This window comes from Erpetoichthys calabaricus, chromosome 3, assembly GCF_900747795.2.
Source record: "Erpetoichthys calabaricus chromosome 3, fErpCal1.3, whole genome shotgun sequence".
Taxonomy (NCBI): domain Eukaryota; kingdom Metazoa; phylum Chordata; class Cladistia; order Polypteriformes; family Polypteridae; genus Erpetoichthys; species Erpetoichthys calabaricus.
This window is the reverse complement of record NC_041396.2, coordinates 118,642,917-118,659,917: the sequence shown is the minus strand read 5'-3', so window position 1 is coordinate 118,659,917 and position 17,001 is coordinate 118,642,917. Positions and strand designations below refer to the sequence as shown.

General features: G+C 38.2%; 1 protein-coding gene across 1 annotated transcript in view; it reads left to right on the top strand.

Annotated features, from left to right (window-relative positions):
- nup133 (nucleoporin 133) overlaps positions 1–17,001 on the top strand; it is a 191,558-nt gene that overhangs the window by 77,573 nt on the left and 96,984 nt on the right. Inside the window, exons 8-9 of the mRNA XM_028797315.2 lie at positions 317–387; positions 5,237–5,384. Coding sequence (XP_028653148.2) covers positions 317–387; positions 5,237–5,384 — 219 coding nt within the window. The remainder of the gene's footprint in view (positions 1–316; positions 388–5,236; positions 5,385–17,001) is intronic.

Genomic DNA, 17,001 nt, shown 5'->3' with positions numbered 1-17,001 from the left:
GATAATAAGCCCATGTGACTTTTAGTTTAAGTACTGTCTGACTACAAAAATGCTGCAATGTTTACTCTATGGGTTTATAACAGTAATGACTGAATGCAATCTTCCTTCAGAGAAATTTCAGCCTTGGCTTAAATAAGTACATCATTAGGTATACAATACCTTGGGAATTATGTTCTGGCAAAAATTGTTTGTGTATAATACCTTTTAAGGTTTTTCCACTGTAACAGTCTGGGAAAAGGAATTAAAAAATGTGTTTATAGCACAAATGTTTTTACCTTATAGTATTGATACATTTTTTCTTTTTTATTTTATACAGGGATCTGATGGTAATTATGACAAGATTAAAGATGATATCACTGTTATGTACCTATCCATGCAGCCTTGCCAGTAAGTGAACTGTTTTGCTAGTTTTATTGAGGGGTAATACATTTTTTCTGTAACAATATACTAATGGAATTTTACGCCCTGTGTGACCCTTTGGTATGATGAACTGTGTTTAAAGAATAATTTGATACAGGGCTTGAGTTGTATTTGTGGCAGAGGTAGGGTTTTCTGCAAATGCAACAACAATATAGGTTTTTTTGACTTGGGGTTTTATATAGAATTAAATGATTATTATGGACTTCATAATTTATTTTACCGTGTGCATGTACTACTGTAAATTTATTCACTGACATTTTCTGTCCAGTCACAAAAATACAGCTTATAATAGCTACTAATGATAAAAATTCAAACATTATAATATCAATGTGAATTAGTGAGTACCAGGATGTGTGTTTTAAACCCTCAAAGAGAAAGTGAAGTACCACCAGTAACCTGAAGGTGTGGCCAAAGGAAAAGAGTTTATATCAAAGAAAGAAAGCATGCTAAAAATTCTTTCAATGTCTAGAGAAAGCCGACTAGGAAAGGAATAGGGTATAATTCACCTGAAACCATTAGTATTTCTTTGATTCAGAGAAATATAAATTGTAATTTAAGTGCTGGGACAAAGCCAGCTAATGTGCTGTTTTATGATATTGGTGTAACTATAAGGTAATAACCCTGTGATGGACAAGTTCTAGCCATTATGAGTTTCCCATCCTAAATACAGTAAGAAAGTGTAGAGCAGCATACCACACATGCTCTCACTGTCTCACACACACATAGAGTGCATACTCTGTGTGAGAAATTTGAGCCAGTGATGAGGATAGCTGCTGTGAAAAAAACTAATGCCACAGCACAACCACAGGAAACTTAATAATTATTTAAAGAATCTACATTGAACACACGAATTGTGCCTTTTTATATAAGAGTGAGAAAAAGATCTATCTAATCTAAGGGACAGAGGTCATAAGTTATATGCCTTTTTCTATAGGAGAGAAAAAGTTAAACTTTCATATTTTTATGTTTTGGTTTATTATTGTGTTTTGTCTATATCTATATACGTATATGTCAATAGATGTTTACTTGCATATATCCATCTTCTATTATCCATGTTATAAATTAATTTTATTTTCTTTATTTCAACAAGAGTGTGTGGGTTATTTGGGTTCGGGCATGGCTAAAGACTTATTTTCCCAAGCAGTGAAAGTGTTATGTAGACTTTTTCCAATTTATGAATAAAGTTCAGATCTCTTCATATTTCTGGTGTCCGGGTCAGAAAATGAAATGGTGATCGCTCACTCAACCTACATTTAACTTGATGTCCCTTGTGGGGCATTTTGTTGATTTGTTTTAATTAACTAAAGGTAAAACTGATAATTCATTAACTGACAAGTTACAATTAATTCTCTTCCTACAACACTAATTTTTATTTTAGAATAAACATTGGGCAATTAATTTTGTCTCAGTTGTAAACCATTCATAGGTACAGTGGTAAATTTTCAACTATAGCAGCAATTGCCTGTTTTGCCATATAATATTTAGGTTTTCTCCCCACATCCCAGCTTTAATTATCTAATGACTCTAAGCTGGTTACATATGAGTTAGGTTAGTTCCTGCCTTACTTCAAGGTGCCATGGAATAAGCACCACCTTCCTATAACTCCAAACTGGAGAAATCAGTTGGAAAAGAAATGGATAGAAGGACAACTTTAGCTATGTTGATGATCATGAGGCCTCTGTTCTTTTATCGTGGCTATTAATGGTGTTGTATTAAAAGCTATAAATTTAAGTTGCCTCAAAACATGTGCAAATTGTACATTTTTGTCTCTGAACTAATGCCATAATGGGATAAAAATGACACCAGTAAAAGGTTTTTCTTGCCTTGAACAAACAGGAGAATTTTCACATTTTATTAAGTTAAAGACCTCCAGTATATTGTATGTATTCAGTGGCTTATTAAAAAAAATCAATAAATACAAGTATGCTTCCATGGCCCTTTACTTTAGTGTTTCTGTTGTGATGGAGGGCAGAGAGAAAGTAACTTCACATTGGGACAGTAATGTTATTTGCTTTCACATCACATGACAGATTATTTTGTATTGTGATGTCACATCATAACCTGCCTGTGTAAGACAACTGATCAATTAAATACTTAAGTATATAATTTTAGAATTATCCTTTTATTTGGTGAGAAAATTATTTTTTAATACTTTATTATTGTAAATGTCAAAATGACATTGTTAAAATCAGTTCTCTCAGGTACTGGGATCTCAATTAAAAAGTAGTGACCGGTTGGAGAAGCACATCTCATTTATTGAAGTTCTTTGAGGAATTTCTTTATAAAAACACAACATTCCTAACCCCCTAAATCAAACAAAGACAACCCATCTTTACCGTAACACCTTTTAGTGATTATGTAAGCTATCCATCCATCCATCCATCCTCTTCTGCTTATCCGAGGTCGGGTCGCGAGGGCAGCAGATTGAGCAGAGATGCCCAGACTTCCCTCTCCCTGGCCAGTTCTTCTAGCTCTTCCGGGAGAATCCCGAGGCGTTCCCAGGCCAGCCGGACGACATAGTCCCTCCAGCGTGTCCTGGGTCTTCCCCGGGGCCTCCTCCCGGTTGGACGTGCCCGGAACACCTCACCAGGGAGGCGTCCAGGAGGCATCCTGATCAGATGCCCGAGCCACCTCATCTGACTCCCCTCGATGCGGAGGAGCAGCGGCTCTACTCTGAGCCCCTCCCGGATGACTGAGCTTCTCACCCTATCTTTAAGGGAGAGCCCACACACCCTGCGGAGGAAACTCATTTCAGCCACTTGTATTCGTGATCTCGTTCTTTCGGTCACTACCCATAGCTCATGACAATAGGTGAGGGTAGGAACATAGATCGACTGGTAAATTGAGAGCTTTGCCTTATGGCTCAGCTCCTTTTTCACAACTACAGACCGATGCAGAGCCCGCATCACTGCGGATGCCGCACCAATCCGCCTGTCGAACTCACGCTCCATTCTTCCCTCAATTGTGAACAAGACCCCGAGATACTTGAACTCCTCTACTTGAGGCAGGATCTCTCTCCCAACCCTGAGAGGGCACTTCACCCTTTTCTGGCTGAGGACCATGGTCTCGGATTTGGAGGTACTGGTTCCCATCCCAGCTGCTTCACACTCGTCTGTGAACCGATCCAGAGAGAGCTGAAGATCACGGCCTAATGAAGCAAACAGGACAACATCATCTGCAAAAAGCAGTGACCCAATCCTGAGTCCACCAAACCGGACGACCTCCAACACCCTGGCTGCGCCTAGAAATTCTGTCCATAAAAGTTATGAACAGAATCGGTGACAAAGGGCAGCCCTGGCGGAGTCCAACTCTCATTGGAAACGGGTTCTACTTACTTATTTAAGAATGAAAAACAATGCAGTTTTTTTCTTATTTTATTGAGTAAATGTTTATAGTTGCTTGATAATGCCCAATAATTATTTATCATAGATTTTTCTCATTTACAAGTCATGATTTTCAGATAAAACAGTTTGTTTTAGTATTTGTCTGAATAAGCTTTCAAAATATTTATCTTTTGCAGCTCTGTAGCTTAAAGAATAATGCATTTTGTGTTTTAGCGTGTAAGGTCCTATTGTGACCCTATTGTTCGCTTTTATACTCTTTTGTGTAGACTTTAATAAAATGTTTAAAATCCCATACACTTATCACTTTGTGATCAGGTACTTTAGCACTTCCTGCCTCTTTCCCTTCTATATCTGTAACCTCAGGCAATTAGACAGAGTAAAGCACCACGCAAGAGTTAAGTTACACATTTAATTGTGTATTATTGATAAAAAATACCCCAAAATATTAACAAAAGCAGAATGCTGTGTGAATATTGGTACAGTTACAGCCTAAATAGCAGTGTTTCTTGTGCCCATATGCAGCTCTCAGCTTATCTTCAGTCTAGCTTGCTTTGCTACCAACGCAGACTTTCAATTCAGTTGTTTGAGTATAAAAACCCTTCATAGACTTGTTGTCCTAAACATTGAAATAATTAAAATACTATACAGTAATGCTAATATACAGTAAGTGCCCACTATATTGGTTATCATTTTTATTGGGTTCACTTGTCAAGTTATGAGTTGGTGATTAAAGTGTCATAGTAACAGATTGAATTTGTTAGGACAGGACCTTAGCAAAGTGTCAAAAGTGAAACACAGAGATGCTTACTCATGTTGACTCTGGTGTACCCCATATTTTTTGCATGTTATCTTGTGGTGAAACTCCAATCTGAAAAGCTAATTTCCTTCTCATTTCTATTGTGTAAGACCTGAATTTTTTTCTGTTCTAATGTCAAAAACCTTAAATTGGCTAAGAGGCAAAGACAAAGCATATTTTATTTGTCCTCACCACTCTTCAAAGTTATAATGCAGTTTTTAACAAATTAACTAAACAAAATTGTATAGCATGTATCATTAGCATGTATTCTATACTTTTTTGGTTGTCATCAAAAAAAAAAAAATTTTTTTTTTTTTTTTTTTGAAAAATTAACATTTTAATAATAATAATTATTTACATTTATATAGTGCTTTTCTCACTACTCAAAGTGCTCTCCACACAGGGAGGACCCAGGAAGCGAACCCCCAATCTCCTTACTGCAAATCAGCAGCACTACCACTGTGCCACCTGTGAGGATATTTTAAAAAATGTTTTTTCCAAAGGTGGTGATCATATTAGACATTTATGATACTTTATAATAGATAGTAAATACTTCCACTTTTCTTTAATAATTGTTGTAGGTTTTGCTAAACTAAAAGGTTAAAAAAAACTCTGTCTTACAAAAATTGTAATTCTATTTATTATTTCAATATCAGTTTATTTCATTTCTTTATAGGGACGGACTTATTATTTTGGCAGTAGCATGGCATCCAGATGACACTCCCAGAGTGGGTTATTATTGCCTTGTGACAATAAAGGATGAAGGTTATCACTTGTCAGATGAAATATCGGTAGAAGTTACCAAGTACAATCCTGCATTTCAGGTAAAAAAAAATTATATAATATAAAATAATATCTTATTCGGTAATACAGTAGTGTAGTAGTTAAGACTTCAGACCCTGAGGATGTTGACTCAACTCCCACTATTGACACTGTGTGACCATGAGCAAGTCACTTCACCTACCTGTACTTCAGTTTGGGGGAAAAAACAAAGAAATGTCTCCAATGTTTTAAGTCACCATGGATAAGAAAACCTGTTGATGCAAACCCTTTATAAAAGCAGTCACTAGCAGGTATTACAGAATGATGCATGTTTCTTTCCTTGCTTTCTTCAGCTCATTCAGAATGACAAGACACTGAATTATATTTCATATGCTGTGTCTACAAGTTAGAATTATCTCTGGTTTGGATACCATTCTGTTTTGTGGCATATACACACACCTATATAACTAATTCCATTTTGGAATTTTTGCCTTGGTTCTAGGTCTCAAGGGCTGAAGCCTATCCCAGTAGCATCATTTGGAAGGGTGGAATCAATCCTGTATGTTGCTAAAATCCAAAATGGATTCATTTGCACACATTTACACTAGTAATAGACTAATGTGAAGTCACTGATTAATCAAATGCATACATCTGAGAAGACCTAAACTAACAAATCCAGCTCCCCAAAAGAAAATGCTCTGCAATTAAATGAAAATGAATTGAAAAATAAATGTGCCACTGACACAAGCTCAAAACAAAGTAACTATATAGTGGCATCATGGTCTCATTGCTAGAAAACAAGAGTAGTGGCTCCAATTTGACAACATTATTGAGGGGATTCTTAAGGCAGTGGCAAGGGGCAATGCAATACAAAGGCTACCTAAAAATGACAGCAATTGTTTTCACCTTGGGAGAGGAGGAGAAGGCAAAGCTGTAGGATCTCTGTATATTATTATACACAGGGTGACCAAGATCAGGCAGCAAAGGTGACAGCTTTGCCTTTTGAAGTGCCAGTATAAGGCAGCAGGAGAGAAAAAACAAGAGGTATTCGCAGAAATATGATCTGATTTTAGAAAGAAGACAGATTAATACTGTCCACAGAACAGAATGGCACAAAGGGCATTGCTGAAGGAAGACCAGGAAGCTGGAAAAATCATCAGTAATATTTTGAGGTTCACCACGTAACCATCTAGGCAGAAGCACAGTGCAACCTTGCTAACTCTAAGGAGGATATTGACCACCATCTCTACTACACCTGTGTAGCTACACTTCAAGGGAACAGGATTTGGGCCACTGCATCTCCGTGAAGGGAGTTATCACTGGGTGTGCTATTTCTGGTTCAAACAACAAAAGCTTAATGTAGAGGACCTCTGACCAAATCAGGTACCTATTAGCTCTCATTAGAGCTTCCCTGGATGACATGATGGGAAAAACTATACTGGTGTCAATTCATATTTGCATTCTTCAGGGAGAGTGACTTGGATAAAGACAGCTTTAAATCTTCCTAAGTCAAAGTTTCTGGTACTTAGCAGAAGGAAGATAACTGAAATGTTCTGCTTCATTTTGGAAGGCATTGTCCATTCCTACCTTCATTGAGAAGCTGATCAAGCTTAAGGAAAGACATTCAACTATGCTAGGAATCATGTTGTATTTATCCATAACACCATGCTAGAGTCCTATCTGGTAGCATGGGCAACTTGAATGAAGAGCTTATGCTTACTCATGTAAGAGAGGTACTATTATACAGGGAGTCCAACACACAATTTCATGGAGTGGAACTGAAATAAAGACTCGGAGACCTTCCAAAACAGTGTATAATTCTAAGTGCTTTGCAAATGGTAGTCAGAGTGTTTTAAAAGGAGACAAAGAAGAACAGTATACAAATAAACAGTTATACTAAGGGTTAGATGGTCAGCGGTGAAATGGAAACTAAACTCTAGTGGAGAAAAAAAAATTTGGGGTTTCCATGACAAAAATTCGCCACAGGTCTTCCTGGACATGCTATCATATATTTACGATAGAACAAAAGAGAGAAGCAGCCTTTGCAGATACCTTGAAGGGCAGGACCTCAGGATTCTTCTTTCTTTTACCAGCTTCAGGGAAATTTGTCCAGATGGTTGTAGCACAGGGCCATCACTTTTTAACAGATTAAAAAATGAGGTAGGTCAAGGAGCTGTTGTGGCAGGTAGATTTTGCAGGTCAGGCCTGAGTAAATGTCTTTTTATATTAATGCTTAAAACAAGGTCAGACATAATCTGGTCCTAGAGGATTAGTGAGCGTAAGTGAATAAGGTTTGTTCTGGTAAAACTGTAGGGAAGGAGCAGCCCAAGAATGAGACGGAAGCTTTTCTTTAGATATGTAATCTTTGACAACCTGAAGTGATGTTCAGAGGCCATTGATGACTTTCATGCTATGGGCATATTGCCCTTTCAATAGATGTTATCACATGTTTTCAGCACCACAATGTACCTTTTCTCTACTAAACCTCTGGAGATTGTTACTACTCTGTTCGTAGAAACTGTATTGCTGTTGACTATTATTGTTTTGTTCTTTGACCCTGCCTGTCATATTTGTTTTTTGGGTAGTTGGGTTGTGCTGCTATGTTTAGCTTTTTTGCTTTCAGGGAACTTACAGGTAGCCCTTTTGGCTTTGAAAAATATTTGGTGATGCATATTTGTGTCTGCATAGGAAAGTAATTTTAAAGTGCTTGAAGTTGCTAAATAACTTATAATGCCATTTTATATTTATCTTATTTAATTTGTGTAAACCTGTTGATTTGTAACAAGGACGTGCCATAATATTTTGGCAAATGTGATCAGCTATGTTCTGTCCTTGGTTTTCAGACTGCCTTGATTATATACACTCCTGAGTAATACTGGATGTTAGGCATTAGCTGTAAGTAATTTAAACTGGCTATTTATATATCTGCTTTCACACTTCCAAACATCAGCTGTCCTATAATATGTAAAACTGAGATCCCGCTTCAGACAAACTTTGCAACACAGTTAACAAGAAACAAATCCATGTGCTGACCAGACAGCAGCAAAATAAACTAAAAAAAATACACTAACAGGAAGCAAGTTAGAGCATGCACTAATGCTCATCTTTAAAAGCGGTTATTGGCTAGAAGAAAAAGTTAGGTCAGTTACAACTGTGGGTAGCCTGCAAATGAGGGCCGGGTAATTAGTTATGATGCAGTGCTATGTTTGACGAAAGCATTGCGAACAGTGTAAATATTACAGAAATTCTTCAGTGATGGAGAGATATGCTTCCTTTTACACCTTTTTGATCATGGTTCCTCCAATATAGCATGCGTCATATAGGACAAGTGCATGTGCAAACTTACACATAAGGAAACATGAAAGCTTGCACTATGAGTTTGCATTTTCCAGGGCACCACAAGGGCAGCATGTCTTTTATTGGCTTGAAATGTTATTTCTTTTCCATCCACAAAACAAGTAGAGAGCTAAAAGACAAGTTAAACACATTCACACTTACATTTTCATCACCTGGGGTATTCTGTGAAATGCACTTAAGCTGATGTCACATTACGTGACTTTTTGTTGTGGGGTATGTTAGATTTGCCAACTGCAGACGTTGATCTTGTTGCTACACCATGTCCAATTACATGACAGGAAATCGCTGCCCATGTGATCATCCACCGCACTCGTGCTCGATTCGTTTTCTGAGAACCAATTTCATGCTACCTCACAAAGTTGGTGCTGTTTGAAGGGTTAACAGCTGTGGCAAGATCAGCAGCAATCTCTGTCTTTTATTTTTTTATATTCTGTAATAGTATGTAAAAAGATTAATCTCTGCCCTTTACCAAAATGTAAAAATGAAATAATGTTATGTAAAATACAAGACATCAGACAGAGGAACTTCTCTTGTTTTTGTGCTGCCTAATAGAGCCGGTGCTGTATCGGAGCTGTATGAAGGATTAATAGCTATGGTGTGCTCAGCCACAGTCTCTATCCTTTCTTTCTTTTTTCCATTACGTTTTAGTGCATTAAAGACAAGACGTAAAACAGCGCAAGTGTTTGCAGCACTTTAAATTACTGGCAAAGTTTGCACACTCCTATATCTAAAGCACTTGTCGTACTTCGATGTTAAATGGACCTGCAATGATTGAAACATATTGGGTCACTTTAAGAGAGATTCCTATGTTAAACTGCATGTGAATGTAGCCCAGCTCAACATGAATACTAGCAAACTTGGCACTCCCCCATATCTGCAGCACAGGACTATACTATTTAAAAGATACTCAGTGTTAAGAGCAGGTGTTCCCAACCCACAGGGTGTGTGACAAAGAGTAAGGCTGCGTTGCGATTTGCTAAAACTGAGTGAGGTGCTTTGTCTGACTTTATAGTAGTGCAGTCGGTGTCTTGCAGCGTGCCTTCATTTGTAGGTCATTTATTAGTTAGTGCCCCTGTTCTATGGTATGAAAAGAATCAAGGATTGCATGCACAATTTTCACTTGTGAATGAACAACAGAAATGCGTGCTCTTACTGGTTCCTTGCTGCAGATGGAGCATTTGTAAAGCCAAATAGCATTTTTTAAAAGAATGGAATTTAGACCTTGCAATGATCTGTACAGAAGGGCGAGATCTAGTATTGATATATGTGCACGTCCTGATCTTGAAACCGATCATTGAGGATTACTGAGTTTTTTTCTGAGGACCACTCAGATCTAACAGTGGGCCATTTGAATCAGACAGTCAAAAGTTAATTTCCCTTTTCATTTCAGAAGTTTATTTTATGAATGGCATTTATATAAGAAATGCTAAGATTCAAATCCATCGTTTGCTGGGTTTGCATTTCAAATTCTGGCGTATATGCCAGTATGGGCGATGTCCTTAACACTAGAATCCCTAAAGCCTACGAAAAAACTCATAATCCCGGCCCACCTTAAGTCCCTTCGCACCTCTCCATCAGCGCCTTTTGTTTTGTAAATGTGTCGATCAGCACAAGTAGCAAGGAGCATGCTGTCTCATCCCCCGCCTTGACAGAGCTCAGCTTGGGCAAAAAGTTTTCCCAGCTCAATCCAAGGCTCCTTATCTGCATGTGAGGTTCCTGGAGTTGTATAGGGTAAATAATACAGTATATCACTATTTGGAATACATGGATTTCGTGTGTGTTCCGTGTCTACAAAGATCTGAGGAAGTGTAGGATGAAAAGAAATGCGAGGCAGGAAATGCTGAACACATACCTAAAGCAGAAACGTTTTCCATGTTATGCTAATAATGATGTGAAATGTATAATGTGTGAAGACTTTAGTCCAAATATCAAATAAACACATGCACTTTTCTTCAAGAATAAAAGCAAAAAAAACAAAAAAACATTTGATTTACATGTTGCTGGCAATGACCAAGCTCAAATGTCAGTCGACAGGGAGTTTATACGTATTCGTCAATGGTGCAGAGGTAAGAACCACTGCCTTATAACCTAACAGTCCCAGGTTTGAGACTGGGCGCTCCACGTTTTGAGTAGTGCGCTGCTATTTTTATTACTATAATATAATAAAATAAAAACATACATTTGATTTAAGTCTGTAACACCCAGTGTAAATTTTGGCTACTTGTAAAAGTTACCTCTTGTTTTTTTATTATTCAGTTTTATTCTCTCAGTGACATTCATTTGGTACAATGAACTTGCCTCTCCTTCTTTGAGTTTATGGCATTTAACTCCATTGTTTTCACAAGAGCAACTCTGTGGCTGATGCCTGCTCAGAACTATTTGTTTTACCGGCAATCAAAGATACGATATCCCGTGACTGCTATCAGACTGGACAAAAGCAGGACCGTAACAACAGACAACTTCTTCACAGTGCTTTCACTGGCTTATAGACTGCTGTACTCTGCTTGTCACTGTAAAGTAAAATGGGACTTCCACCTGCAGCTAAAGTCACTTCAGTACGCGAGTAATTCACAACACTGCTGTTTAGATCTGGCAGTGCTGGGAGAACTTTGCCCGAGCTGAGCTCCGTCAAGGTGGGGGAAGGGATAGCAGGCAGCTTGCTGCTTGTGCTGATCGACGCATTTACAAACCAAAAGATGCTAATGTAGAGGTGTGAAGGGATTTAAGGTGGGCTGGTATTACGAGTTTTTTCATGGGCTTCAGGGATTCTAATGTTAACCTCCTTAGCGTTCGATCTGAAGGGTAGTTGGGCTGTGAAAACCGTGCTAAAAACGTTCGCCCTGAGTGTTACTTCGGCTGTGAAAACCTTGCTAAAAACGTTAGTCCCGAGTATCTTGTGTAAGCATTGGAACCAAGAATCACTTCAGCTGTCAGTGCTGCTGTTCTTTGGAGAAATTATGTCTGAGTGCAGGTTTTCACTAATTATGAAATACCTGCACTTTACCAACAATGAAGAACACCCATCCAGTACCCAAACTGAAGAAAACTTTGGCGATGTATAAGGCCATTATAGCAAAATTTTGAAACATTTACATTCCGGACAATGATGTCACCGTCGATGAAGGTCTTTTGGCTTATGATGAGCAAGTTATGGTATAAAGTTTTATGAGCTTTGCAAATCTAAAATGGGATATATTTGGAGTTCAGTTCTGTACATAGGGAAAGGGACAATGTTTGATCCGAAATACAATCAGTACTGCGTTGCTGTGTCATTGGTGCTATCTTTGATAGATGCTCTGCTGGATCAAGGTTACTGTGTAACCATGGACAATTTTTATACTTCACCAGAGCTATTTGACATCTTGCAAAGAAAGACTGATGCATATGGAAGAGTGTGTCCCGACTGTCGTAGCATGCCTGAAGACTTTGGCAGAGCTAAATTACAGTGAGGTGCGCTAGTAGCTTGACAAAAGGGTAAAGTGCTTGCACTGAAATGGAAAGGCAAGAAAGATGTTTGTCTTGTTAGCACTGTTCATAATGCAGCTATGGTCACTGTACAGGCACAAAGCAACAAGCAGGTTATGAAGCCTTATGCTGTGGTCAACTACAATAGCACAATGGGCAGCGTACGTCGTGTGGATCAAGAATTGATTTCTATCCCGTTATGCAGAGGCAAACAAAACAAAAAACAAAAACACTACAAAAAGATATTTCATCCTGGAACAGTGGAACAATGCATTAGGACTGAATTTGTTATATACAAACAAAACAAGCAAAACTGTATCTGATGCAAACTTTACATGACAGCTTATAAAATCTGCTGCACATCCAAAGTCCACACTACCACTAAAGAGATGTGGTCATTGCAGCGTATTGTGGATCAATCCAGAGTGTCTTATTGGTAGACATTTTATTGATTATATACCTCCAATAGAAAAAAAAAACAGAATCCAACTTGTACCGGAGTAGTGTGCTGTTCAAAAACTGATAAATCTGGAAAGAAAATCCGAAAAGAAACGCGCTATTATTGTCCCGACTGTGACATTGGATTGTGTCTTTCACCGTGCTTTAAGATTTACCACAGAAAGGACTCATTTTGAGATAATATACTGTTTTGGCATCATTAGTAGTAGTATTATTACATTTTATTATTTTTTTTGTTGTTATTGTTCATTTCATCCATCCATCCATTATTCAACCCGCTATATCCTAACTACAGGGTCACGGGTCTGCTGGAGCCAATCCTAGCCAACACAGGGCGCAAAGCAGGAAACAAACCCCGGGCAGGGCGCCAGCCTACCACAGGGAACACACACACACACACACACACACACACACACACCAAGGACAATTTAGAATTGCCAATGCACCTAACCTGCAGGTCTTTGGACTGTGGGAGGAAACTGGAGCACCCGGAGGAGATGTACACAGACACGGGGAGAACATGCAAACTCCATGCTACCCACTGCGCCACCATTCATTACTATTATTATTATTTGTATCACTATTATACTTTTTAGATTTAATAAAAATGTAATTTTTCATGCAAAAAAAAAAATTACAACTTTTTTACGTTTTTTTTGGAGTAAAATGCAACGCTAAGGAGGTTAAGCAAACTGAGCGATGAAGTATTGTGTAAAGGTGTGAAAAGCCCTTTGTTTCAGCAGGTCACCAGATCTAAATCCCGCTGAGCTGTCTGTGGCTTATATTAGACAGACTGATGAGAAGTCAAGCAAAATAACACCTTTTATTGGCTAACTGAACAGATTACGATATGCAGGCTTTTGAAGCAACTCAGGTCCCTTCTTCAGGCAATTTATAATACAGGAACTGTAGTTCCCTGTGCTTATGTAGACACTAGGGCGGAGACAGCACTGGAAAACCTTTCTTCAATGTAATAATAAAAAAAAATGAACAGATCTCTCTAGCCCAAGATTCATTTAGCTGCTGAATTTTAGAAGAAAAGGAGAACAATGTATAAAAGATCTTTTGATAAGATAACTGCCCAACACAGTCTTTTGAAGATTTTAATGAGTTTTCCATACAATGTTGATCTGTAGTCAAGCTGTCTGGGTTAGCCAGAGAGATGTAAACAACCCTCATGCCTGGTCATGAAACTCTTCTCTCTCATCTATAGGTATAAAAACTACAGGGAGACCCTTTTGCACTAATTTAGTCTATATTATAATTTTGAATTTACATTACAGCATTTACCTAATTTATATCATTATGTTGTGTACAATACTTTGTACTTTAAGTTGTTTGGAAACATTACAGCAGTTTCAGTTCAGTTTTCATATATATCCACAGACTGTTTTGCCATGTCTTTTTTGCTGTGGCCAGATAAAACCTGCCATTTGTAATTCCCAGTGTCTGAAGTACTCCTACTCTCTCATGGGTAGAGCTGCTAGGAGGGTGACACTGCTGTGATTCCTCAGGAAATGATTGCAAGTAGAATTAAAAAGTGTTTTTTTTTTTTTTTTATTATTATTATTATTATTATTGAATATCAAAGAAATGAGCATTTTTCTCTAGTAAGCCTTCAGTGTCCAGGTTTACATACCGCATTTTGATGTTTGTCGAAAAAGATTTCTTTCCCTTCGATTAACTGACGCTTCCAGTGCAGAGCTGCTTGGTAGCTGAAGGCTACCCAGGTAATCATCAGGCGCAATTCAGGAACAATCTCTGAGCAGGGTGCAGGTCCATCTCACGAACACAAACACACACAAAACCACACACAAGCACACACAAGCTAAGCACACATTAGGGCCAATTCAATATCAGCATTTCGATTAACCTGCATGTCTTTGGACTGTGGAAGGAAATCTGAGCACTCTGCGGAAACCCATGCTGACTTGCATGCAAACTCTATGCAGGGAGCATCTGGGACTCCTTACTATGAGGTAGCAGCGCTACCACTGCATTACTGTGCCACGTATGTGTTGAATATTAACATATTTACATGTGTTCTTAATTTAAGAGAAAATACCCATCATTTGAGACTTATTGTACTAACACAGTGAGTCAGTCGGTGGGACAAGGCCAACACTACATGGTCTTTCAGCAAAGAATTACAAATAAGATTAGACAGATAGATACTTTATTAATCCCAAGGGGAAATTCACATGCTCCAGCAGCAGCATACTGATAAAGAACAATATTAAATTAAAGAGTGATAACAATGCAGGTATACAGACAGACAATAACTTTGTATAATTTTAACGTTTACCCCCCCGGGTGGAATTGAAGAGTCGCATAGTGTGGGGTTGGTTTTGGTTTGTAGTGAGGCTGAAGCAGAACCATGTTATGATCTGCTTTCCCAAGCGCAGGCAGCAGGGTGGCGCTGTATGCCTCTTTAATGTTTGCATACAGTAAGTCAATAGTCCTATTTCCCCGGGTGTTACAATCCACATAATGTGAGAAGGCAGGTAATGTTTTGTCCAGCGTCACATGGTTAAAGTCTCTAGCAATTAGCACAAGTGCCTCGGGGTGCTGCGTTTGCAGTTTAGCAACAGCTGAGTGGATGATGTCACTCGCATCAAAAAGCAGTAGTTCCTCTGTAACCACATATTTGCCAGTCAGGGCTTGTGAACCTTGAGTCTGTTTGTAGAAGAGGATTTATTTCCCTGCGATGGACTAATACACAGTGATTGCTGAGATGGGCTCCAGCTTTCCCTTGACCCTGCTCAAGCTAGGGAAGTTTTGAAAATGGATGGATGGATGGATTTCCATCCTTCAAATGTGCAAGTCATGTGAGACATAAGTAGTGTTGGGGAAAAAAATAAAGGAATCTTGAAAAAATTATATTACAGAGAAAAACACATTCAAAATTTGTGTAGGTGTTTCTGGGAAAGACTTGCACCCCAGCACACACACACACACCAGCTGTATTGTCAGTACTGGTATTGGAAAACTGACAATTGTTCTGGATGCATTACATTTATGACATGTGCAATATAATTGTTTGTGCGTGTAGTCTGTCTTTTTAGGATATATAGAAATTTACTGTAAGTACCTGCTGCATGCTGAGTAATATATCCTCCATTTTTTTGTAACAACCCTAATTTCAGGTTAGTTTCATGGTTCTAAACACTTCATTGTTCCACCCATCCATTTATTTCTTGAATCCCCACAAATCAGTTCTATGGGTGCAGAGGGCAGGAACGAATTCCATTAGCATAGAGCAAAACTTAAGGCAGGAACCAGCCCATCAGAGGGAACACCTAAATAATATCAGCTATAATTTTGATCTGTAATAATTTTTAACAGTAATAGAAGATTAGAAATGGTAATTCATAGATTTATTGATTTTTCTTATTTATTATTAAGCGACAATACTGTTTTGTATGACTTCATATTTATTGAGCTGATAAACTTTAACACTGCAAGTTTTGTCTTTAAATTGTGAGCTGCACAGTGGTAGAGTGGTAACGTTGCTTCGTTGGAGTAAAGAGACCAGGGTTTGTGCCCCAGGTCTTCCCTGTGTGGAGTTTATTTTCTCCTCATGTCTGTGTGGGTTTCATCCGGGTGCTCTGTTTTTCTCTCACAGTCCAAAGAGATGCAAGTTAGGTGGATTGGCAATGCTACAGGTGGCGCAGTGGTAGTGCTGCTGCTTTGCAGTAAGGAGAATGTGGAAGATTGTGGGTTCGCTTCCTGGTTCCTCCCTGTGTGAATAGCGCTTTGAGTACTGAGAAAAGCGCTATATAAATGTAATGAATTATTATTATTATTAAATTGAATATACAGCATGTGTGGGGTGTGTGTTTGTATTCAGGCTGTGATAGACTGGCCATGTGCCCTATGCTTGCTAGAATAGGCTCTAGCCCCCCGGTAACCTTGCTCAGTATTAGCAGACTTAGAATATTGTATGGTGTGGTATGGACTTCAAATTGTGTATTTTCTAAATAAACATGGAGGTAAATGTTGCTCAATTGTTGCATAAAAGTATTGATAAGCAAACTTAAAAAGAAGAAACTCCAAATAATAAAAAAAGACTTTATGATCAACACCTTTCCGAACTCCAACTTAGTATAACCTCTGCCTCCATCCCCACCCTTCACCTATATATTGCCTTTGATTCCTGTATGTCTAATTATTTTCTTTTGCTGATGACACTTGGCAGGCTGTTGAAAGCTTTTATATATATATATATATATATATATATATATATATATATATATATATATATATATATATATAATGTGTTAATCATTTATTTTCATCAATCAACAAAATGCAGTGAATGAACAAAAGAGAAATCTAAATCAAATCAATATTTGGTGTGACCACCCTTTGCCTTCAAAACAGCATCAATTCTTCTAG